This window comes from Scatophagus argus, chromosome 19, assembly GCF_020382885.2.
Source record: "Scatophagus argus isolate fScaArg1 chromosome 19, fScaArg1.pri, whole genome shotgun sequence".
NCBI classification, from domain to species: domain Eukaryota; kingdom Metazoa; phylum Chordata; class Actinopteri; family Scatophagidae; genus Scatophagus; species Scatophagus argus.
Genome location: NC_058511.1, coordinates 2480924 through 2504553, shown reverse-complemented (window position 1 = coordinate 2504553; position 23630 = coordinate 2480924). Strand labels below are relative to the sequence as shown.

Here is a 23630-nt window from a genome sequence, read left to right as displayed (position 1 = left end):
CACACACAGTAAATAAATTCATAAATTTACAACAAAAAGATGAGCAATATTAAAACCAGGTTATGTAAGGAACCACGAAGACAAGTCTCCATGCATGCACTTGTGCTACAACCCCTGCTGCAAATCTCTGCTGACGAAGGCAAACTAAGAGCAGGCTGTCGTTAAAGTCAATCTGCATCTAAATAATGTGACAGATTAAGTATTTACAGCACAGAGGCGGGATCCGTCTTTCTTCCAAGCCAGGCTGGTGATGGTGTAGAGGTTGAGAATCTCTTTGGGTTTGGCTTCTTCCCACACACCCCTCCTGGGAGACCAGTTAAAAACTCGCAGCCTACGTGAAATATCAGGAAGAGAAACAACTTGCTAAAACCTATTCAAATGATCTGAGATGCAAAGATCCACTTGCTTAGATTTGATTTACTCACATCAACAGAGAATCACTCACATCACCACTGTAAATAGTTCCTGAGTAGGCCTTTTGAGCCAAGAAGTATCACAACACTGTGTGTATATCAGCTGACAGACCAGGTACTGACCGATCGTAACTGCCAAACACAACCGACTGTCCGGTGGGGCTGGTGGCGGCCACGGTGAACTCCTTCTCTGTCTGGTCGCGGGTGTAGTCAAAAGTCTGCAGAACATGACCCTCTCTACCGTAGGCCACCACCTTCTTGTCGCAACCACCCACCACGATGCTGTTTGCCCCCCAGGCCAGAGCATAGGGGGGACACGGGTGCATCAGCAGTTTACCCTGTGTCAGAGTGTGAGAGGGAGGGCGCTTTGTTAGACCATCTATGTGATGGTAAATGGAAAACGTAATAAATTGATCTGTAAAGCTGTCTGCACCTGAGACTCTCCTGAACCATCATCATCAAAGAAGTAACGCACGACTGTCCCGTCAGCGTGGCCGGACAGGATGCCTTTAGCAGAAACACTGACACAGAACAGACAAATACCACCGACTGAGTGCACCACAGAAGAAGAAAATAAACAAGAACATCACTTGTGACTCGGCATGCAAATCTTCTTCTTTTTTCACCAATGTTTTTGGGCATAACAAACCAGCAGTACACCTGATACTAACTGCTGGTCATAAATAAAAATGATTACACATTTACTTGGATGTCAGCGAGACAACACAGGACTCGGTGCCATAGATGGTTGATGACTTGTTTGTTTGAGTGTTGGCTAGTCGAACCTACGATTAAAAGAATTTGAACAAATTATTTTAAAACTCAGAGGGACACTGACATGTCTACTGCAAGCACTCCTGTTATGTCTGATGTCCTGCTTCTACTTCTGTAATACTCCAACTGATTATAATACATAAACAAAACATATATAAACTGCAAAATTAACCTAATGACTCCTGTTTCTGACTCACCTTGCCATCCACTAATCCATAAAATATTGTGTGCTCTACAGGCCACAGCAAGCAAGTCACAGCACTCTGAAATCCAGTAAACAAAATGTTGCATTACAGAAATGTCAGGCAAAAGCCTCTTTAAACATGCTGTCTTCTCGGGTTTACTTACCGTCTGAACAAATTTGTTGCAAATGGTCTTCTTGTCCCCCCTAGGAGAGAAGAGAACGCTGATAAAAATCTGTTTGAATGCACCAGCACAGATAACAAAATCATGTTGAAAATGGGAGATGAGACCAGCCAAGGGACATTACCAAGCCTCTCCGATTCTGTAGACAAAGATGATGTTGTCAGACTGGCCAATGGCGATTTTGGTGGAGTCCGGTGAGAAGGCCATGTCCTTGACAACATAGCTGTCTTTGCCATACTGAAAAAAGATAAGATAACTTGCACTCATCAGCTCTACAATATGATTATTCAAGCATACGTATGAGGGATAAACAAAATGCTTAAAGGTAAAGATCCACCCAAAAAGTAACCAGTGGAAGAAAACGTATCAGTTTCACAGCAAATCATATCTATCATATCAAAGCAGATCTCATTTTACCAGAGGGCCGATTTAAACGCCATGTACCATGCTAATATATTCCTTACAATAAGATCACGTGCATGTGTCAGCAGTGCAGGTTTGGAGTAATTTATCAGAACAGAATCAGCCTCAATTTGGACAAATTGCATGTATTCCAGAGGACATTAGGCTAACAACCAGCTCGGCTGTCTCACCTTGGACTCGATGGGTTTGGTGGAGAATTTGTCTCTCATCTCTCCCTGCTCATCATACAGAAGCACCACTCTGTCAACGGTGCAAACGGCGAACTTGGTGTTATTCGGTGCCCAGGCCATGCACGACACTTTGGCAATACACTCCTATGAAGGCAGAGGATACAAACAGTTAGAAATGATGACTAGCCGATGGCTTAGCCGCGCATCTCTCTGGCTAACGTTAGCATAGATACATCTTTGAATGTTAGTTTTAGCTATACTTCATCCAAAACATGTTCTGTACCTACATGGGCTCACGCCAAACTCTGCTTTAGATCAACAATCTTGATAGCAACTTGTGTAATCTGTCCGGTGACAATAACTGCTAGAACATAGCTTCAGACTATGCGTGAAACATTAAGACGCAATCTTTAGCTAACTTGGGGTATATTAGCAGTAACGTTACTTTAAAAAGATCAAATAGCGCAGCTCACTTGCTGGTGAGTAAGGTAAAGTAAAAATCTGTATCTAATACCAGTTGGTCATGGATCAGTAAAATCACTTAAACGCCGAATAGTCAAGACGAAATTATAAAATCGTTGCATCTTTCCATCAGTGTTATTAGATCCTTAACGTTACGCCGTCACACTTTGGCCGCTTTTGCTCTCCAGCATCAGCTAGCATTAGCTAACTTGTCAGTGAACTTACCTGTGGTGTTAATACTGTCTTAAGATGCTTCAGCTGCATTTTCAAAGGCTTTTAGGAAGGTCGTACAACGAAAAACGTTATTAGTGCTGGGATAAAGCGTAATCTTTAGATTATGGTCATTTTACTGACCATATCGAAGGTACCCGCAAAGGAAAGAGGATGCCTTTGTGGTAACTAACACAACTATGATCTCCTTAGTTACCGCGGAGGCGGGGACTCATGGTGCATTTACAGCTATGGGAAAACTCAAGTGCTCTAGTTTAAGCGTAATAAGTAGTTTTGTCTAGAAAATATTCATTCATTTTCATTCATTAGCTATCACAGACAGTACATCAGTATATGTATGCGTATTCAAGACTAAAACATATGCTTGAACAAGCAGTCTTTATGAAGCTTTTCGGAGGTTTACTGCCATAATTATACAGAGGTTTGTGTTTCGAGCACATACAAAGGTATACTGTTCTGCGTGTGTACTGAATTGCTTTTCTGCGGTCGGTAAGTAAGACGGTGTGTTGAATTACTTCTCTGAGGTCGGTAAGTAAGACGTTCGTTTGACAACGTTTCTCCTCTGGCACGAAAAAGTTTATCCTGTGGAGATGCCGGGGATTGAACCCGGGGCCTCATACATGCAAAGCATGCGCTCTACCACTGAGCTACATCCCCACTGGTGACGAGCCTTCGAGAAAAAGACTCTTTGTTCAACTCAGTGTTTGACCTGGTGAATACAGTGTATAACGAATAACGATATGGTAGAAGTCCATTAAATCGTCCATTAGCTTAATAAGACAAACCTTCGAAACAAATGATTTTCCAAAACCCTTATATAAATCACATCAAGTGGATTTAAAGAGATTTAAGACTTCGCCGTTTATTCATGATTTGATTGGAAATATCTAAGCATTATTCATCAACTATCAATTATTATCAACTATCAATCATCAATCACTTATCAGTTAAAGGTGGTAGTAAGGTATTAGCTATGGTTTGTGAAATATGCTGCTATCATGAGACTAATGATATCTTTATTATCTCGCCTCTACACCAAATCTGCATTGTAACACCGCGTAAGAGCAGTAAGTCTTCACAGTTCTTGAGGTCAAGTCCATCTTAAAAATAATAACTAGTTATGGCAGCAGGTGTGACCCTTGCGGCCGAAAGGTCACCTTCTAGATACAGCACAGTAAGGAAAAACAATGAGATGGTCCCCTCCCTTAAAAGATAGTGTGAACTGTCCTTGAAGAAGGTACAACTACTCCTGAGGAGTTAGTCAGTAGCAAACTGGCCCAACCGCTGGAGTGAGAAGGTCACATTTACTGCTGTCTTTGAAAAATGTAAACATCTGATAATTCATAAAGTCACTGCAGTATCTGGAGGTATGTGTGAGTGATGTTTTTCTGGGGCCCCTGCGCTCCAAAGGTATGTGTCACACAGGAAGAAGCCCCCCTCCAGCAGTTTTGGAAGTCCCAATGACTTCAATGTCCAGATGTTATCCTCCTCTGTTCCTGTAAACAACCAACCTATATAAGCAGGTGATTACAGATGTTTCAGAGTGATTTATATTGGCCAGGATCCTCTCATGTGCATATGCTTAATTTGATGCTGAGCCTCTTGTAATAAACTTCTTATACAAGTAAGACGGTGTCATGTCAGCGGGGGTCTCTTTCAACACCGTCACATCATCTCTATCCAGTATACAACACCATGCCGCTCATTAACCCCGTGTTTGAAAATGACCACAGTGAAGTAGGCAATGGGTCAAACACACAGCCAAACAGTGCCAAGACACAGAGACAGAGGACCACTGGTCACTTTTCGTATTTAGTCAGAGTATGTTGAAATAGATGTGTGTATTTAATAGCTTTCAAACAATAACTGCTATGCTTAGCTTTGAAGTTTGAATTTGAAGTTCAATTTCTGCTCTCCATTTTGGAAGCAAAAATTTTACTTATTTACTCCACCACATTTATTTGACAACTTCAGTTAGCCTACATTGCAAAGTCAACAAATCAGTGTGTGGTTACACAAACGAAACCTTATTATCTTGCGCAACATCGCGTGTAGAAAGAATTCAAAGTTTTGAGAAGCAGTCGCTGCAGGTACACCCCACCCCCACTGCATCCAGTTCGATGACGCCGAAGTTTATTAAGTTTCCTGGTCATACCGGAAATAACCAATTTTGCCTTCGAATTACAACTAAACATGCAAGACGACTTTTTGCAGCTTTTGTTTTTGAAGATTCGACACATACACTGGAAGCTAGTTGCAAAAAATAAAAATATTAACAAAGAAATTATGATACACATAAATCCACAAAAGTTTAAATGGGGCAAAAAGACTCAAAAATTAGAAGGTGGCTTTTATTTTGAAATTTCTCGCCGGAAACGCCGTGTTTCTCCGCTTTAAAGTTAGAGGTCCAAGCTGTGGACCGACTTCCACACTGCCGGTGGCGTGTGGAACACTTTTCGCACACCGTCCCGCCGGACCAACGGGATAATTATCGACCTAAACTCGTTTTTTGGCTTTAATGTGCTTTCATTTACTCTGAATTCATTTAAACGTTGACAGGGATCCACTTGGCGGTCAAATCCGATGTTTGTCGGTCCTTTTTCCTGATCCTCCTCTGCATTCCCTGCCTCCTTGCGCGCCGTGAGTTTCACGTGGAGAACGGGATTCAACACTATTCTGAGTCATCAGTCACTTTTGCGTTTACAGTTGTTATAGCATTATCCATTTGAGCAAAAATGTCAAAGGTGGCAAGTTTGATCCTGGAGGACGGGACGACGTTCAAGGGCCTCCTTTTTGGTGCAAATGTGTCAGTGTCGGGGGAAGTTGGTGAGTTACTGAAAGTATGGGCCAAATTCAGTTTATTACTAACACTGTCGGTAGCTCTTACACAATCCCTCAGCGTGAATAGCTAACTTTAGGTTAGATTGTGGTGCTTTGTATTGTGTTCTTGTGGGTCTTTTGGTACCATCTCGCTTGTCCTACTGTGGCACGGCGGTCGCTGATTTATGAAGCGCCAAGCCCCGATATGTCTCACGTTGTCCGCACCTTCCCCACTAAAGATGATGGCAAACTCAAACGTGTCTCAAATGTCGTCACTTCGCGTGACGTATTTCGTTATCTTGTAAATGCCGCAGGTAGACGGCAGCATTTAATTTCAGTAAGGTATCCTGAGTTCTGCGGGATGGCCTTTTGCCATCCATGATACATTGTCACAGACGATAGAGATGTGTAGTTGGGCAAAAACTACTTTTTAAAAGTTGGACTGTACTGTACTAAGTGCAGCTCAACATGGGGAAAGCGTGCCGAATTAAACATAAGGCAATATTGATTTTTAATCAAAGGCCAGACTTCGCTCTGTGGCTCGTGTATTTGTGCCGATGCGCAAGATAGCAGTAAAAGTAGTTAAATTTTAAGCGTAGTTTGGCAGGACAAATCACACAATAGAACTGAATGTCTCTCGGCTGGTAGTTCAGTGAAGTCCCTCACATGTGGATGCCATAATCCGGGTCCAGTTTTATGGCACAATTAAAATGTCCATAAACCTGAATCAACGCTCCCCTGCAGTCTCAGCGAGAACATATGCAGACAATTATGCCTTTATTTAAGTTTATGTTAGTGCAAAATAATTTAGGATTTACTCCAGTACATGAACACTATTTGAATTTCGGTCGGGTTGGTTACTTATAGTGTTAAATGCTCTTAGTGCCACGCATACACAACTGCTGTTAAAGCATACACACTACACATGCATAAGATAGGTGTGACTGGACCGTGTCCTGATGAACATTTTGTGTGCTCAGTGTTTCAGACAGGCATGGTGGGCTACCCCGAGGCTCTGACTGACCCATCCTACCGCTGCCAGCTGCTGACCCTCACTTACCCTCTGGTCGGCAACTATGGGGTACCGAAAGATGAGGAGGGAGAGTTTGGATTAAACAAGGTGAGCATTTATTTGGGGTTCAATTTCATTTTTCACGATTGATTATTGTCTGCCTACAAGTGATCTGTTTTTCTTGTATTTCTCTTGTCTCGGTCAGTGGTTTGAGTCATCAAAGATCCACGCTGCAGCCCTCATTATAGGAGAGCTGTCAGAGAGTCCCAGTCACTGGAGTTCAGTCAAGTCACTGGACCAGTGGCTCAAAGAGCAAGGTGTTCCTGGGTTACAAGGTCAGGAAATCAAAATCTAATCAATTTCAATCAATTTCAGTTGAAAAAAACCTCAACTGCCAGTTTTAAATTATGTGTTGTGTCCATGAACTCCAGGCATTGACACTCGCTGTCTGACCAAAAAGATCCGAGAGAAGGGCACCATGCTGGGGAAGTTGGTTGTGGAAGGGACTCCAGAGGACAGTGTTCCCTTTGATAACCCAGACCAGAGGAACCTGGTCGAGGAGGTCTCGATGAAGGTAACCCACCCAGATCCTTAACTTCAGTGCCCAATATAACATCTCATAAGTATTGTAGGAAGTAGGCCATACAGGTTTCAAGCAAAGACATTAAAAAGACTCACTGGATTGTTCTTGTCCTAAAACATATACGTGTGAATGTATATGTTCTGACCCCGGTAGCTGGCTTCCTCTTTGTTGTTTAAAATTCGGGATATTTCTCCTTTGATTTTATCCAGGAGCCGAGAGTATTCAACCCCAGTGGAAGTTGGCGAATCACTGTGGTGGACTGCGGTGTCAAATACAACCAGATCCGCTGCCTGGCTCAGAGAGGAGCCTGTGTTACGGTCGTACCCTGGGACCACCCACTGGACAGCTCAGGTCCGTCACACACTTCGGCTGCCAGACAAAGAGCATCAGATTGTTTGACTGGGGTATAAGACTTAAGCATAGTCTTTGATTCTTAGAGGCCAATATTATTCACATATATTGTGTTTTTTCTTCTTCTTCTTACCGATTTTAGATTTTGATGGTTTGTTCATCAGTAACGGCCCCGGCGATCCCCAGTTCTGTCAGGCCACCATCAACAACATAAGGAAGGTGGTCTGTGTGGATCATCCCAAGCCGGTTTTCGGTATTTGCCTTGGACACCAGCTGCTTTCCTTAGTCATTGGATCGAAGACCTACAAGATGAAGTTAGTACCTCCAGCCCGAACACCTGACTTGTTTATACTGTATGCATCACTATACAGGGGTTACAAAAGCCAGGCGAGACTTTGGCCATAAGCACTTTGATTAAGCTTGGACAGAGCCCCATAGAGCTCCAAAGAAAATGTTTGTAACAGGACAAAGACAGAAATGTGCCCTCAGTGACCTGAGCCAGGGAACCTCTTCAAAGCCCTTTTACACTCTGTAGAAACAGACATTTGTGCTCGCACACTTTCTTTAGGAGGGCTGTGATGTGAGCTGCAGGTTTCTGCTGTTCTCAGCAGTCTGGGCTCTCCTGTACGAGCAGCGGAGTGTTGGCCCGTTGTTCTGAAAGAGACTGAACAAACAAGCCAAGACGAGGCTGTCCGCTCCTCACATGTGCGGGGTTAAGGGGGTTTTCTTTCCCCTTTCGAATGTTTCCTTTACCCTGCTGGAATGTGGCTGGCATCTCGACAGATAAAAGCTGTCAGACTACAGTGACGTTCAAATCACAAACACAACCCTGATTCCAAAAAAGCCAGGACCCAATCATTTCCAAACGATCTGTGTTTAGTGACAATGGTTTTACGAAGTGTTCCTGAGCCCATATCGAATTATCAACTACCAAAGTTAACATCTTATCAGCTAAAAGCACATTATCAAACCAACTTTTCTGTCTAGCCCTCAAAATGAACCCCAAATATTATTTCCTCTCTCAGGTACGGCAACCGTGGCCACAACCAGCCGTGCATCCACAAGGGAACAGATCGCTGCTTCATCACCAGTCAAAACCACGGGTTCGCTGTCGACCCCAACACGCTGCCAGCAGACTGGGATGTCCTCTTTACTAACGCCAACGATCACACTAATGAGGGCATCGTACACAACACAAAACCCCTGTTCAGGTAATGGGGCTCGGCGACAACTGGCCGATGTGATAACACGTACCAGATTTGCCAGAATTTAGCTGTGATCAAACAATGTGGTTAAATCTGCTGTGATGTTGTCTTTATCCCCCCAGTGTTCAGTTTCACCCAGAGCACATGGCCGGTCCCACAGACCTGGTCAGCCTCTTTGATATTTTCCTTGACACTGTGAAAGACCACAAGGAGGGCAACACTACCAAATCTGGTAACACATTCAGTGTTTTTTACGTACATGCTCTGAACTGTACTTACTCATGTAAAACACAACATTTTAATCTCCTCATTATTAATCGTTATACCGGGGTTGACTTAAAATAGATTTATAAAGTGAATTAAAGAAGTGCATAATACAATGAATTGGAAGAACAAAATGAAAACGCTTGTGTGTATTTTTTTTTTTTTTTTGCCCTCCAGTGAAGCAACGTCTAATGGAGCACCTCACTTATCCGGGTTCCCCAAAGCCCGAAGAGGTTTTCCGACCCAGGAAGGTCCTCATTCTGGGCTCTGGCGGGCTGTCCATCGGCCAGGCTGGGGAGTTCGACTACTCCGGCTCCCAGGTCTGTCAGGAGTGTCATCTGATAAGAGTAGTGCACATATTCTGATGTAAAATTGACAAAATTAGGTTTTTTGGGAAGCAGGATAAATTAGGAGTTCATGAGGGAAGACAACTGGGGGATATCCAGACTGGCATTGCAGTTTTGGATGTTTAGTGTGATAATTTATCTGCTGTTAAAGGTTGCACAAAGAGCAACACAAGACCATAACATGGCAAGATTTTAGATCATTGTCATCAGTATAGAAGTAGCCATTTTTCAAGTTGATGTTATTTTGTTTTTCAGGCCATTAAGGCTCTCAAGGAAGAAAACATCCAGACTGTGCTGATCAACCCCAACATTGCCACTGTCCAGACCTCCAAGGGCCTGGCTGACAAGGTCTACTTCCTGCCTATCACAGCAGATTATGTTACTCAGGTATGGATTAAATCAATGTGATGAGAAATGTTGAAATACTTTAGTTATTTATGAAAGTTTTATTAGTAGTCAAGACCAGAATAAATTACTGACTTTTCTTGTTCGTCTGCTTCCTTGCTTTGATCAGTTTGTGAAGACTTTCATACAGTAACTGATTCCATGTGGCATCAATGCTGCATATCTTCCCCCTTTTTCACTCTCAGGTGATAAAAAATGAACGTCCGGACGGTGTGCTGCTGACCTTTGGTGGTCAGACGGCTCTGAACTGTGGCGTGGAGCTGACCAAGCTGGGCGTCCTGGAGAAGTATAAAGTCAAGGTTCTGGGAACACCGGTGGCCTCCATCGAGATGACTGAAGACAGGAAGGTCTTCGTGGAGAAAATGGAGGAGATCAATGAACACGTCGCCCCGAGTGAAGCAGCGTTGTCTGTGGAGCAGGTGAGGACCTCCACTTCCTGCAAAACCGCGTGTTGTTTGCTTTTCAGTTTTCTAAATGTGTCTTTCTGACTTTGTTACAGGCAGTGGCAGCTGCTGAACGTCTCGGCTACCCTGTTCTGGTTCGTTCAGCATTCGCTCTCGGTGGTCTCGGCTCAGGCTTTGCCAACAGTAGAGAGGAGCTAATCTCTCTGGTGACCTCAGCCTTCGCCCACACCTCTCAGGTACTGGTGGACAAATCCCTGAAAGGCTGGAAGGAGATCGAGTACGAGGTGGTCCGCGATGCCTATGACAACTGTGTCACTGTGAGTGAAGAAACTCTGATGTTTTGATAATGGCCAGTCTGCTGCTATTTGATAACTTGATCACTAATCGGATATTATTGTGTCTTAAGCTTCTTGACAGTATATGTGAGACTTGTTTCATTCTTCTTGTTCAGGTGTGTAACATGGAGAATATTGACCCTCTGGGCATCCATACTGGAGAATCCATCGTGGTGGCGCCCAGTCAGACACTCAACGACCGTGAATACAACATGCTGAGGAACACGGCCATCAAAGTCATCAGACACCTTGGCATTGTGGGAGAGTGTAACATCCAGTACGCTCTTAACCCGGAGTCTGAACAGGTATTAGCACAGTATTTAAAAAGGAAAAAAAACACTCCAGATCTCCAGATCCTGTCATAACCTAAGAGTGTTGATGTTTTGCAGTACTACATCATCGAGGTGAACGCCCGTCTGTCGCGGAGTTCGGCCCTGGCTAGTAAAGCGACCGGTTACCCTCTGGCCTACGTAGCGGCTAAACTTGGCCTGGGGATCCCTCTGCCGCTGCTGAAGTACGTCTCTCACTTTAAGGAATGCAGCTGATATGCAAACAAATCAATAAATACAGCGATAATCTATGAATGTATCTGAGGACTGAGCCTGAATAAGTTTTCAGATTGAATGTACTCAAAATGAAAAAACTGAAAAATGAGCTTGTAGTTTGTTTGTCTTCATTCTCACTTACTTACATATTTTTAATGTTTTCCTGTTCTTCTGTGTTTGCGGATTTTATTTAAATCGTGCATAATTTCTCGTGAATGAAAATTCTGTAAATTATATTTATATTTTCTGCAGGAACTCTGTGACCAACTCGACAACAGCTAACTTTGAGCCTAGTTTGGACTACTGTGTGGTGAAGGTGCCTCGCTGGGATCTCAGCAAGTTCCTCAGGGTTTCCACCAAGATTGGCAGCTCCATGAAGAGTGTTGGTAAGAGATGATGACCAGACTGAATTTTTAGCACCATTTTCCGTATGTTTTTGCCTTAATAAAAAGCTTTGATGCTGGAAAGAGGAACCATAATTTAACGAGATCTCAGCTTTAGCCTGCTGTTTATAAAACTGCACCAGCACAGAACAACAGCTGCAATCAGTGGATCTTCACCTGTGCTTTTGTTGACAGGTGAGGTGATGGCTATCGGCCGTAGCTTTGAGGAGGCCTTCCAGAAAGCGCTGAGGATGGTGGATGAGAACTGTGTCGGCTTTGACCACACCATCAAGCCTGTCTCTGACCGGGTAAAACACAATGCAGTGCAAGTTATGACAAGAGTATCATAACCCTCATATCTGCTCTCTAAACCTGAAGATTAGCCTTAATGCACATTAAGCGAGAGAAAAATGGCAACAAAGGCTGTTTCCTCTCTGAAAAAATGTTTTGCATCAAAACGTACATTTATGGGAATGAAATGCCCAATATTTAGTTTAGGAAAAAAGTCACAAAATTACTGGTCAATCTTTTGACATGGTGCAGCAACAAACCATTGAGATGTTCTAAATTGGGCCAACAGATGGTGCTAATGGGCTACCAGAATACTTAATACTGTCAGTTAGACGATACCCAAAGTCAAGGAAGGATCCTGAAATGGATGAATTTCAAGGACGCCACGTTACTGAATGTTGCAGAATGCCTGTCCCAGTGTCCCAGATGCTTCACATTGTCCTTCATGCAGAGATTCCTTAAAGATGCCTCTGTATCCTGTTCCAATGTGTGTGTTCTCTGAATGCTGTGAAGGAGTCCAGCCTCTGTAGGACCCGTCCTGCCGAGAAAACATCCTTGGCTTTGAGAAGCCCTGAGTGATGCGAGCCTTACTGTGTCTTTGTAGAGGAATCCTTAACTGTGTGTTGAAGTGATCTTCTTTTACTCTGCCTGTGTGTATGTGGCTAATGTCAAAAGATTTGGAGGTTTTTTCAAATTACTTGACCAGGTGTTCATAGCTGACAAATATCAAGGTATTTCCTGATCTTGATGGTCATGTCTTGCCTTTGCCCCGCTGTGCTCACCAGGAGCTGCAGACTCCTACAGATAAGCGCATCTTCGTTTTAGCGGCGGCTCTCAGAGCAGGATACACGGTGGACCAGCTGTACGAGCTCACCAAGATCGACCGCTGGTTCCTGCACAAGATGAAGAACATCGCTGACCACGAGGGACTGCTGGAAACGTACAACCAGGTAAGGTCGATAAAGAGGAAACGAACGAGAGGAAATTAGTTCATTCATTCATTCGTTTTTTCTTTCTTTCTTTCTTTCTCTCGATCCTTGACATGTCTTGTTGTTCTTCCTCCCAGGATGAGAGTGCCATGCCTCCAGAGGTGATGCGAAAGGCCAAGCAGCTGGGCTTCTCAGACAAGCAGATAGCACTAGCTGTGCAGAGGTGAGTGGGAAAGACAGTCTGGGCCTGAGGACACATTACCCAACTATATTAAGCTCGTTGTTGCACTGAGTTGGCAGCACAAGTTAAATTCAGCACCAGATGTATGGAGGGTGTGCTGATGATGATGTACCTTGGAAATGTAAAGAAAAACTAGATTTTATTAGTGTTACTTTCAGCTAATATGAGTAAGTGCACGCTCAGTGAGGTTTGAATCAAGAACAGCACATTCAGAAACCCAACAGTTTGTTGATTGTTCTGAAGTTTGTTTTTTCGCCTGCAGCACAGAGCTTGCGGTGAGAAAGCTGCGCCACGATTGGTCCATCCTACCCGTAGTGAAGCGGATTGATACCGTAGCGGCTGAATGGCCCGCCCACACAAACTACCTGTACCTGACCTACCACGGCACAGAGGACGACCTGCAATTCAACGATCAGCACGTCATGGTGATCGGCTCGGGAGTTTACCGCATCGGCAGCAGCGTGGAATTTGATTGGTGCGCGGTCGGGTGCATCACAGAGCTCAGGAAGGTAAGGCAGGTTAGAGGTTGAGCTGCAGATCATTCATTGCCAGAAATGCAGTATAACTGAGACTGTGGATCTCTAAGCTGTTCCCTTCCTGCTCTGTAGCTCTCAGCACTGATCATTCAGAACTCTTGTTACAGCTTGTTGAAACCTAATTATTAAATACGGCTGCAGCCTACCTTTGTGATTCTAGTCTGCAGAGATCACCGGTGCAGCTTTAGATTTTAAATCAGATGTGTTATTCAAATCATTGCATTCATTGCAGATGGGTTTTAAGACCATCATGGTGAACTACAACCCAGAGACAGTCAGTACAGACTACGACATGTGTGACCGCCTCTACTTTGATGAGATCTCCTTTGAGGTAAGATTTGTCTGCTAAATAATAACCAACTTTGATGTTTGCACCTGATTGGAGGCATTAACAAACAGTGAGATTTTGTGTCACAGTGCTGATGTTTCAAATTGCTAAAAAAAAAATGTTTGAACTCAGGTGGTGATGGATATCTATGAGAGGGAAAACCCAGAGGGAGTGATCCTCTCTATGGGAGGCCAGCTGCCCAACAACATCGCCATGTCGCTGCACCGTCAGCAGTGCCGCATCTTGGGAACTTCCCCCGAGTTCATTGACTGTGCCGAGAACAGGTTCAAGTTCTCCAGAACGCTGGACACCATCGGGATCAGCCAGCCGCAGTGGAAGGAGCTCTCCGACACCGAGGTGCCACGGACCGGGTCTATAATGTGAAAATGTTAAACTAAAACAAGACAACAAGGTTTTCATTTCTTAGCCCTCACATTTACGTCCCATTTGTTTCATTTCCAGTCTGCTGTGAAGTTTTGTGAGACTGTGGGTTATCCCTGCCTGGTTCGTCCCTCTTACGTTCTCAGTGGGGTGGCCATGAACGTCGCCTACGGTGACAGTGACCTTGAGAAATACCTGAGCAACGCTGTGGCTGTGTCCAAAGAACACCCTGTTGTCATCTCCAAATTCATACAGGAGGCCAAGGTTAGGAAAAAAAGGGAGTCACACTTGTTGATGTTGCTCCTTAACCTCATAAAATCACATCGTTCTCAGGGTCTGTGTGGTAGTGGAAAGAGTTCAATGTATCTGTAACATTTGTTTCTTTTCCAGGAGATAGACGTGGACGCTGTGGCCTGCGACGGGGTGGTGATGGCCATCGCAGTTTCTGAACATGTGGAGAACGCTGGCATCCACTCTGGTGATGCCACGCTGGTGACTCCGCCCCAGGATCTCAATCAGAAGACAATAGAGAGGATCAAGATGATCGCCCATGCCATCGGCCAGGAGCTGCAGGTCACCGGGCCTTTCAACCTGCAGCTGATTGCCAAGGTGAGACTCATTCTGGAAGCTCTGCCACAGAAATGGGCTGATCAGATGCTTTTAAGAAGATGCTTGGTGCATCTACTGTGTCTGTAAGTTAGTTTTCACTGTTCCTACCAGTGATTTAAGACTGTGACGCTGTGCTTTTCCCGCCAGGACGATCAACTCAAGGTGATCGAGTGCAACGTCCGAGTTTCCCGCTCCTTCCCCTTCATATCCAAGACGCTGGGGGTGGACCTTGTTGCTATGGCGACTCGGGCCATTATGGGGGAGGATGTGGAGCCCATTGGCCTGATGACTGGAAAAGGGATTGTAGGAGTCAAGGTAACCAAGCCAAAAGGCGACGGGCTGTATAGCAGCCTCCACAGGAAACTGAAATCTGAGAATCTGAGAAGTTATTTCATCCCACTGTGTGCCATGTGTTCCTCCTAACCTTATGTCACATGTCCTTCAGGTTCCTCAGTTTTCGTTCTCTCGCCTGGCCAGAGCTGACGTGGTGCTCGGCGTGGAGATGACCAGCACTGGCGAGGTGGCCTGTTTTGGGGAGGACCGATACGAGGCTTACCTCAAAGCTATGCTCTCCACGGGCTTCAAGATCCCCAAAAAGAACATCCTGCTCTCCATTGGCAGCTATAAGGTACTTGTAGGAACAAGAACATTGAACTCATGTCATGTCAGTCATGTCAGAGTTTCATTGGCAGGCAGTAGAGGGTGTTGAACAGTGAAGTCAAGTCTGATGATTTTGTTTTGTGTGTTCACAGAACAAGAGTGAGCTGTTGCCTACTGTGCGGACTCTGGATTCTCTGGGTTATGGCCTTTACGCCAGCATGGGAACTGCAGATTTCTACACAGAACATGGAGTCAGGGTAACTGAAAATGTGTTTCATCGTTGGATTTGTTTCCTCACACTAGCAGTCAGTTGTTGTCTCTTCTGACCTTTGTGGTCTTTTGCTGTTTCAGGTGACGGCGGTGGATTGGCCGTTTGAGGAGGATGAGGACTGCGAGTATCCCACTAAGGAGAAGCAGCGCAGCATCATGGACTACTTGGAGGAAAATCACTTTGACCTGGTCATCAACCTCTCCATGAGGAACAGTGGAGGCCGCAGGCTCTCCTCCTTCGTCACCAAAGGCTACAGGACAAGACGCAAGGCGGTCGACTACTCCGTCCCACTCATCATCGACATCAAGTGTACCAAACTCTTTGTCCAGGTCAAAAGTAGTTTTTTTTTTTCTTCACTTTTGGTGCTGCAAAATCTTTTAGTCTTGTGCTTAAAAAACTGAACAAGCACTTGGCAGTGTTAGCAATGTGACTCAATGCGTTTTCAGGCTCTTCGTCAGATCGGTAGGGCTCCGCCTGTGAAGACTCACATCGACAGCATGACATCCCAGGCGCTGGTCCGTCTGCCTGGTGAGTCACTGCTTGATGTGTTGTGGATGCTTTGACTCTCAAAATGTCAGGTCATGTGCAGCAAGTGTTAATCTGACAGCCCTGCGAAAACAGATATTGTTTTAATTCAAGCAAAAAGTGCAAAACTGTGAAGGTTTCAGGCTGAATGTTGTTCTGAGCAACATTAATAAATAGCACAAATGGTGGTGGCATTAGTAGGTAAACAAAAATATTTTTCTTAATAGTAACAACAAAGGATGTGACTGTTGTTTGACATTTTGTGAGTCCTCAGCTCTGTGGGAAACAGTAGACATCAAAAATGTCTTTTTTCCTGCGTTTGATTCTTAGGTCTGATCGATGTGCATGTTCACCTACGGGAGCCTGGAGGCACACATAAGGAGGACTTCGCCTCGGGTACGGCTGCTGCTCTTGCAGGAGGCGTCACCATGGTGTGCGCCATGCCCAATACGTCCCCTGCCATCACTGACCCCAGCACTCTGGCTCTGGTTCAGAAGGTACACCCAGATTTCTGTCCTGTGTGGTGGTGCTGTTTGTCTGTTTCTGTCAGTTAAATCAGAGCCCCTCTGCTCAGTCAAGATGGTGAGATGGCTGCTTTATGTTGCTCTACAGTTAACTGAAGTGAAATGGATCTTATGTTATGTTGTATCATCAGCTGGCCAAAGCCGGCTGCCGCTGTGACTACGCCCTGTATGTGGGCGCGGCCCTCGACAACGCCGCCATCCTGCCGTCCATCGCCGGTCAGGCTGCCGGCCTGAAGATGTACCTGAACGACACGTACTCCACCCTCAAGATGGACAACGTCTCTCTCTGGATGGAGGTAGCTTCACATTCATCCTCAAAAATAAAATTCAAACCACATCGAAACATGTCCTAACAGCTTTCGCTGTGCTGATGAACACTTCCTTTGGAAAAAAGTGTCAAGAGTTTTGTTTGTTTTCTAAGCTAATGTACTTAAGTTATGTTGTGTTAAGTGTTTTTCTTATTATGTTCACGCAAAGTAAGTTTGATCTCGTGGTTAGATTAAACTGAAACTGTCTGGTTCCGTCCGCAGCACTTTGCGAAGTGGCCCACGCAGATGCCCATCGTCGCTCACGCTGAGAAGCAGACGGTGGCTGCGATCCTCATGGTGGCCCAGCTCTACCAGCGGCCAGTCCACATCTGCCATGTGGCCAAGAAGGAGGAGGTAAACCCCCACCTTCTTGTTTTATTTTACTTTTTTATGTGCTAAAGTACCGGAAAGAAAAGTGTTGTAAGAGGTTTTGTAATTTAGTTAAAAGGTTTTATGTAGGTTTGGCACCTGAGTCCCTGTGGGTGTTATTAGTAGTTATTATGTAGTCGTGGATCAGCGGTTAGGGTGTCGGACCCGTAACCGGTGGATCGCTGGTTCGATTCCCCGTCCCGGTGTCCATGGCTGAGGTACCCTTGAGCAAGGTACCTAACCCCCACTGCTCCCCGGGCGCTGCACGCGGTCGCCCACTGCCCCGGGTTTGCTGTGTGTGTGTGCACGTCACTTGGGTGGGTTAAATGCAGAGAACAAATTTCGTTGGAGTGAGTTCCCTCCAATGACAAAATATGTCACTTTGAAAATTAAACTTCTTACCTCTTCTCTTTTCAGATCCTGATCATCCGAGCTGCAAAGCAGAAGGGCATCCAGGTCACATGTGAGGTGGCGCCTCATCACCTCTTCCTTTGTGAGGACAACATGGCAGAAATCGGCGATGGACGAGCGCAGGTCCGACCCATGCTGGGAACACGTGAGGACATGGAGGCTCTCTGGGAAAACCTGGACATCATTGACTGCTTTGCCACAGACCACGGTCAGCAGCCACACACAAAACCAGTGTGATTTGTTAATCTGTCGATTGAAACAAGGGTTAGATTGATTGTTTGTGTGTGTGTTATTAGCCCCCCACTCTGTAGAGGAGAAGAGCAGTGATCGTCCTCCTCCAGGTTACCCTGGCCTGGAAACGATGCTGCCGCTGCTGCTGACAGCTGTCAGCGAGGGACGTCTTTCTCTGGATGATATCGTCAGGCGTCTTTATGACAACCCACGCAAGATCTTCAACCTGCCTGTCCAGGACAACACTTATGTGGAGGTACACACTCAGTAATGTGGAGATTAGTACTTAACTATTGCTGCATTTTATGCTAAAACCAACATAGAAATCTATGCTTCATATGTAATCTGACACATAATGCTCACACACTAGTTTAATTATTTAATCCCTTGTCTCTATGTGGCTCTCAGGTGGACTTGGAGCAGGAGTGGGTTGTCCCTCAAGCCATGCAGTTCACAAAGTCAAAGTGGACTCCTTTCCAGGGTATGAAGGTGAAGGGTAAAGTCCGCCGCGTGGTTCTACGAGGAGAGGTGGCCTACATTGATGGCCAGGTCAGCAAACCCACACAGTTTTATTTCAGGGTTCAGCATGGTGTCAATGTCGTGCCACTGTTGCCTTCATTAAGGATTGTCTGAAAATTTCTGAAAAAACGTGTGGATTCTGTGACCTTTGGCCTGTGATTACAGCCCATAATTGCATAGATGTATTAATATTTGTATTTTTTAATATATTTTTAATATTGTTACATTTGATGTCATCTCTAAAGCTGCAGTTCCTCTCTCTCTCCCTCAGGTGTTGGTGCCTCCAGGTTACGGTGAAGATGTGAAGACGTGGCCAACTCCTTCTGTCCTTCCTCCTGAACCTGTTAAAGAAAGTCCCCTGGTATTTAATACGCTGTGTTTTCTACAATGCTTGTGTGTCTGGGATTTATCTGCTAGCTAACTGTCCAGTTTGATTATGAGCAGGCGTCAACATCCTGATGAAACTGCTGTCATACGACGCCTGTTTCATGGGTGGATTTTGTTTGCGTTTGTTATAAGGTTGTGTCTTACCTGCGCTTTAGACTCCAGAGCACACGCGTCCAACGCCTCCCCGGGAGGGCCTGGTGCGAACCCGAGCAGCCAGCCCGCGGCGGTCTACAGGAGACAGCCGCTACCTGCTGCCGCCTCACATCCACCGCTCCTCTGATCCCGGACTGCCGCCAGGTATTGCAGCTCCCACTGATCTGTGGGACATCCACCCCTCTGCCTTTGATTTGAGTAAACATTACTCCTGTGCAGAAAAGGCTCAGAAAGTCTGTACATCACATTTGTTTTACCTTTTAATGTATCATCTGTTATCTGTATCCTGTACACTCGTATTAAACTGATATTTGTGTCACTGTGCTCTTTGCAGAGATGGTTATGCTGCCGCCGTCCGGTGCTGGTGATGGTTACAGCCAGCCTCCTCCTCTGTCCAGACTGCTGTCTCCTCAGTCAGGACCAGGACTGATGACGACCGGACAGGTGCCCCACTTCCAGACCTCACCTCTGCTGCAGCCCCTGGTGGGCCAGCACATCCTGTCTGTGAAGCAGTTCAGCAAAGATCAGGTACTGTAGCCACCAGTAATCATCACCACATTTCACCACATGCTCAAAAGCAGCTTGATAACTCATATTCGCCTGTTTCAGATGTCGCACCTTTTTAATGTTGCCCACACTTTGCGTTTGCTGGTTCAGAAGGAGCGAAGCCTGGACATCCTGAAGGTCAGTTTTGTTTGTTTGTTTGTTTGTTTGTTTGTTTTTGAGAAAAAGCAAAATTGTGTCTGGTTGATACACACAGGTTCCTGTCTGGCAGTAGATTAGAACTTGTCTGTATTGAGCCCAGCACACAAACTAGTCCCTTGTTCCCCATCGTCCAGGGTAAGGTCATGGCGTCCATGTTCTACGAGGTCAGCACTCGCACCAGTAGCTCCTTTGCGGCGGCCATGCAGCGTCTGGGCGGCTCAGTTGTCCACTTTAGCGAATCTACCTCGTCGACTCAAAAAGGAGAATCTCTGGCCGACTCTGTCCAGACAATGAGCTGCTACGCTGACGTTCTGGTGCTCCGACACCCAACACCTGGAGCTGTGAAGGTGGGTGTCCGCTTTGACAACCCAGGGGGGTTTATGCTTTCTGATCACATTTGTTTGTAGTTCTTTTGCTGACTTCTAGTTCGTTTTAGGACAGATTTTAAGATCCTGTAAGTCATCTATAAATCTGTTCATGTACTCTCATGTGGTTATATAATTGATTGGCTCTGAGATATGGCCCTGGTGATGCTCTCAGCTCCACAGACAGTCTGTTACTAAGTGAACCACAGACTGTTAAGGTGGAGCTTCATTTCACTGAGCAATGTTACCCCACTGGGTCTGAAGATGGCAGTCCCTGCTGAAATATCACCTTCTGAGCTCCACTTTAAATGTAGTTAAATTCAAAGCAGCTTCTCTCTGTCAAATGTTCATATTTGCCTTGCTGATGTGTGTCTCCCTGTGTGGCATTCAGAGCGCATCGCGTCATTGTCGTAAGCCTGTGATCAATGCCGGAGACGGCGTGGGGGAGCATCCAACCCAGGCCCTGCTGGACGTCTTCACCATCCGAGAGGAGCTGGGGACAGTCAACGGCATGACGGTGAGGTTGATTATTGTTGTCCAACTGCCATGGCAACCACATTTAGGTTCAAACCACGTCAGAGAAAATCTCACTTTTTTTCATCTGCGTTTTCTGTCAGATCACTATGGTGGGGGATCTGAAACATGGCCGCACGGTTCATTCCCTCGCCAAACTGCTCACCCAGTACCGCATCACGCTGCGCTACGTGGCCCCAAAGAACCTCCACATGCCAGCAGAGATCATGGAGTACGTGGCCTCCAAGGGCATCAAACAGGTGGGGACTAAATGGCATTAAAGGCAGCCTAAATAACAGTGGGTTCTTGAATGTTACTTGACCAAAAAAAAGGAAGTATGCTCAGATTAGGTTGTGTGGTCTTACCTGTTTACAGGAGGAGTTTGCCAGCATCGAGGAGGCGCTGCCTGAGACTGACGTCCTCTACATGACGAGGATCCAGAAGGAGAGGTTTGCATCTGAGGAGGAGTACAAGGCTGTAAGTGATTTTATTATCTTTTGTTTCATCAGTGTGGGAGGTAAAAAATAAACACAATACATCTTCAATGAATTAAATCCTTTAAGAGTAACTTTGTCTATCTTTTTGAGTTGGTAAATGACACGTACATGTCGCGTCGTCACCATTGATCCCGGTTCCATTTTATCATGTTTAAACTCCAGTAATTAAACACTAAATAAAGCAGAGAGTTTATCATTAAGCTGTGCGGTGTAGCAGAAACGGATTTTAACAATCAACTTTGTGACTTTTTACTTTTTCAGTGTTTTGGCCAGTTCATCCTCACCCCTCACATCATGACTGTGGCCAAAAAGAAGATGGTGGTGATGCATCCACTGCCCAGAGTCAACGAAATCAGGTAAGATCCAGTCCAACACATTTTCACAGAATTAGGTTAAACTTCCTGGCCTTATCCTCTTTGTATGAGCACTCGATGTCTTGACTTGATTAGATGGGATGCTTTTCTAATTTGCTGACGGTTCCACTTTCCTCTGTGTTTTTCTCGCAGCGTGGAGGTGGACACGGATCCAAGGGCAGCGTATTTCCGTCAGGCAGAGAACGGCATGTACATCCGAATGGCCCTGCTGGCCACCGTACTGGGCAGATAGAGCCCACGTGCTGCCTGTTTCGTAGCATAACTTCTTATACCTTTTAGAGTAGGAAGATTCAGACACCAGCATTCTCTTTCCTGAAATCTGAATTTCTTATTCCGAGTCTTTTCAACGGGTATCAGTATTGTTAAATACGACAACAACTACAGGGTCATAAAGTTTACAAAAATCATATCGTGTTTTGATATGATGCTGCTGTTCTTCACTTGGACACACTACAACTTGTTTGTCTTTTCATCCTCGTCTCACGTGCAAGATGACTTTATATCATTCCATTGGTGGGTATTAAAATTGAAAACATTAACGGGATCATGACATTAATGAAATACAAGGGTTTTGTAGCTGGGTCAAATGTGCAACTACTTTAACTAAACTGCTGAACAGTCTTCTCAGTCTGCTCAGCGGGAGGAAAACCTCAAGGGACCAGTTGGGATATTAAAGGGGAGAAAAGTGAAAATGACTACCAGCATTTGGTGCACAGCATTTCTCTGTTCTGACCAGTAATGTTGTTATATCTGCAGTATTAAAACCATACCATCTAATCTAACATTCCTTTGTTTAAACATTGTCTGTGATGGTTAACTGTTTTGATTTCTTATATGCTAGCAGGTTATAGGCAAACCTTCTTTTTTTATCCAAATGGGAATCACTGTGTTTGTAGTATTGGTGACTGACTTTATATTATGTGGAGAAATAAATAAAAAAAATAATAAAGTTTGGAAAAAAAAAAAACTGTTTTGCTGCTGATGTACATAAAACAATGTCATAACTCACCAAATCAAGGAAGTGGAAATCTTTGTTTTACTTTAGTTTCAGTCCCCTTTTACATATATAAGGCATACATCTCCACATCAACATGTTTTTAGATACAGATTTTTATTTACATAATCTTTTATAATAATCTTAATCATAATAATCATAATCTTTTTATTTACACAATCTTTTGTCCTATCATTGCAGATATTTTACTGACAGGTATTTTGTTGAAGAAAAACAAACTAATCATGACAGAAACTTAAGTAACTACACAAAAAGTAAACAAAAATGAAGGAAAATGAACAAAACGGAGACTGTTCGCATTTTCCTTGGAATTAAGTAAAAATAATAATAATAATAACCTCGGGTTTATTTACCGGCCTTTTCTGTAGCTTCTCTCAGTGTGACAACTGAGCTGAGGAGGACTGAAATGCAGCTGAAAGCTTTGGGAAAAGCTAATGATTGATCCTTCAGTCAAATAAAAAAAAACAAAAAAAATGCATAAAAATTGTTTCATCGTCTCCATAAAACTGTTGATTCTCAAACCTTTTCTGTTCAGTCCTGTAATAAAACCTTGTAAGGTGTTAATCACCCTGTTACGGTGCAAATTAGCATTGACGGTAAGGAACAGCATCTGAAAGAGAGCATATGTTGATTTAAAAAAGCGGGTTTACAATAAATGCTGCATTTACTAACTGCCAGAAAAATCTAAATTCATTCATTCAATTCACAAGGGTGCGCGAATGACTCAGCAAAACTTTCAGTATTGAATGAAAATGAGAATAAACTCAGAGGAAGAAATATAAAGTGATGCTGTTGTGTGGTACTGGAGCTGTTGAGATGTTTGAAGACCAGACTAGACACACCTTGTGGCTGATGATTCCCTGTACTCACATATTGTTGTCTGACACCGTATAGAAATAATGTGTGAAACTGTAAATTTTCTTTGTTTAGTCTTAGATTTCTGGGGATATCTGCATGTGAACTGGCTAATTTCCTCTTGAACGCACTGAGGTGTACACAGTTTGGTGACCACTTCATTCAAAAGTGTTATGACAACACTTCAAATGTCCTTTAAT

At 44.5% G+C, this 23630-nt stretch overlaps 2 protein-coding genes and 1 non-coding gene across 4 annotated transcripts in view; 1 reads left to right on the top strand and 2 right to left on the bottom strand.

Moving 5' to 3' along the window:
* The window catches only part of ift172 (intraflagellar transport 172), a 34307-nt gene extending 31271 nt beyond the window's left edge, over window positions 1-3036 (bottom strand). The window contains exons 1-9 of one of the 2 annotated variants that reach the window (XM_046372704.1): window positions 2834-3036; window positions 2147-2290; window positions 1678-1790; window positions 1536-1575; window positions 1385-1450; window positions 1119-1198; window positions 847-934; window positions 537-751; window positions 208-331 (exon numbers count right to left, since the gene is read on the bottom strand). In XM_046372704.1, coding sequence (XP_046228660.1) covers window positions 208-331; window positions 537-751; window positions 847-934; window positions 1119-1198; window positions 1385-1450; window positions 1536-1575; window positions 1678-1790; window positions 2147-2290; window positions 2834-2872 — 909 coding nt within the window. In that variant the 5' untranslated portion in view covers window positions 2873-3036. The remainder of the gene's footprint in view (window positions 1-207; window positions 332-536; window positions 752-846; window positions 935-1118; window positions 1199-1384; window positions 1451-1535; window positions 1576-1677; window positions 1791-2146; window positions 2291-2833) is intronic. The other variant, XM_046372703.1, reaches the window with a different exon arrangement.
* A 388-nt stretch (window positions 3037-3424) lies between these two features.
* trnaa-ugc lies at window positions 3425-3496 on the bottom strand. Its single transcript has one exon. It is a non-coding gene; the product is annotated as a tRNA-Ala (tRNA).
* Window positions 3497-5247: 1751 nt separating this feature from the next.
* On the top strand, window positions 5248-22515 carry cad (carbamoyl-phosphate synthetase 2, aspartate transcarbamylase, and dihydroorotase). Its single transcript, XM_046372701.1, has 44 exons — window positions 5248-5665; window positions 6640-6779; window positions 6877-7006; window positions 7103-7245; window positions 7464-7605; window positions 7748-7919; window positions 8631-8816; window positions 8933-9042; window positions 9252-9394; window positions 9677-9808; window positions 10012-10245; window positions 10326-10547; window positions 10682-10870; window positions 10955-11079; window positions 11363-11496; window positions 11689-11801; window positions 12570-12734; window positions 12851-12936; window positions 13217-13463; window positions 13723-13821; window positions 13951-14175; window positions 14281-14463; window positions 14590-14808; window positions 14956-15123; window positions 15254-15436; window positions 15561-15665; window positions 15760-16008; window positions 16126-16207; window positions 16535-16701; window positions 16860-17024; window positions 17259-17390; window positions 17823-18024; window positions 18113-18303; window positions 18456-18596; window positions 18838-18927; window positions 19109-19250; window positions 19441-19634; window positions 19716-19790; window positions 19946-20158; window positions 20568-20693; window positions 20794-20949; window positions 21065-21166; window positions 21448-21542; window positions 21693-22515. Exons 1-44 carry the CDS (start codon window positions 5575-5577, stop codon window positions 21790-21792), a joined length of 6708 nt encoding a protein of 2235 aa, XP_046228657.1. The 5' UTR covers window positions 5248-5574; the 3' UTR covers window positions 21793-22515.
* Window positions 22516-23630: the final 1115 nt, after the last annotated feature.

What these genes read in the sequence shown, in the direction of transcription:
- cad (XM_046372701.1), top strand. Translation starts at nt 5,575, where the DNA reads ATGTCAAAGGTGGCAAGTTTGATCCTGGAGGACGGGACGACGTTCAAG. An exon ending in AGCAGTTCAGCAAAGATCAG is followed by an intron (nt 19,635 to 19,715) that starts GTACTGTAGCCA and finishes CGCCTGTTTCAG; the next exon opens with ATGTCGCACCTTTTTAATGT. An exon ending in GGACAGTCAACGGCATGACG is followed by an intron (nt 20,694 to 20,793) that starts GTGAGGTTGATT and finishes GTTTTCTGTCAG; the next exon opens with ATCACTATGGTGGGGGATCT.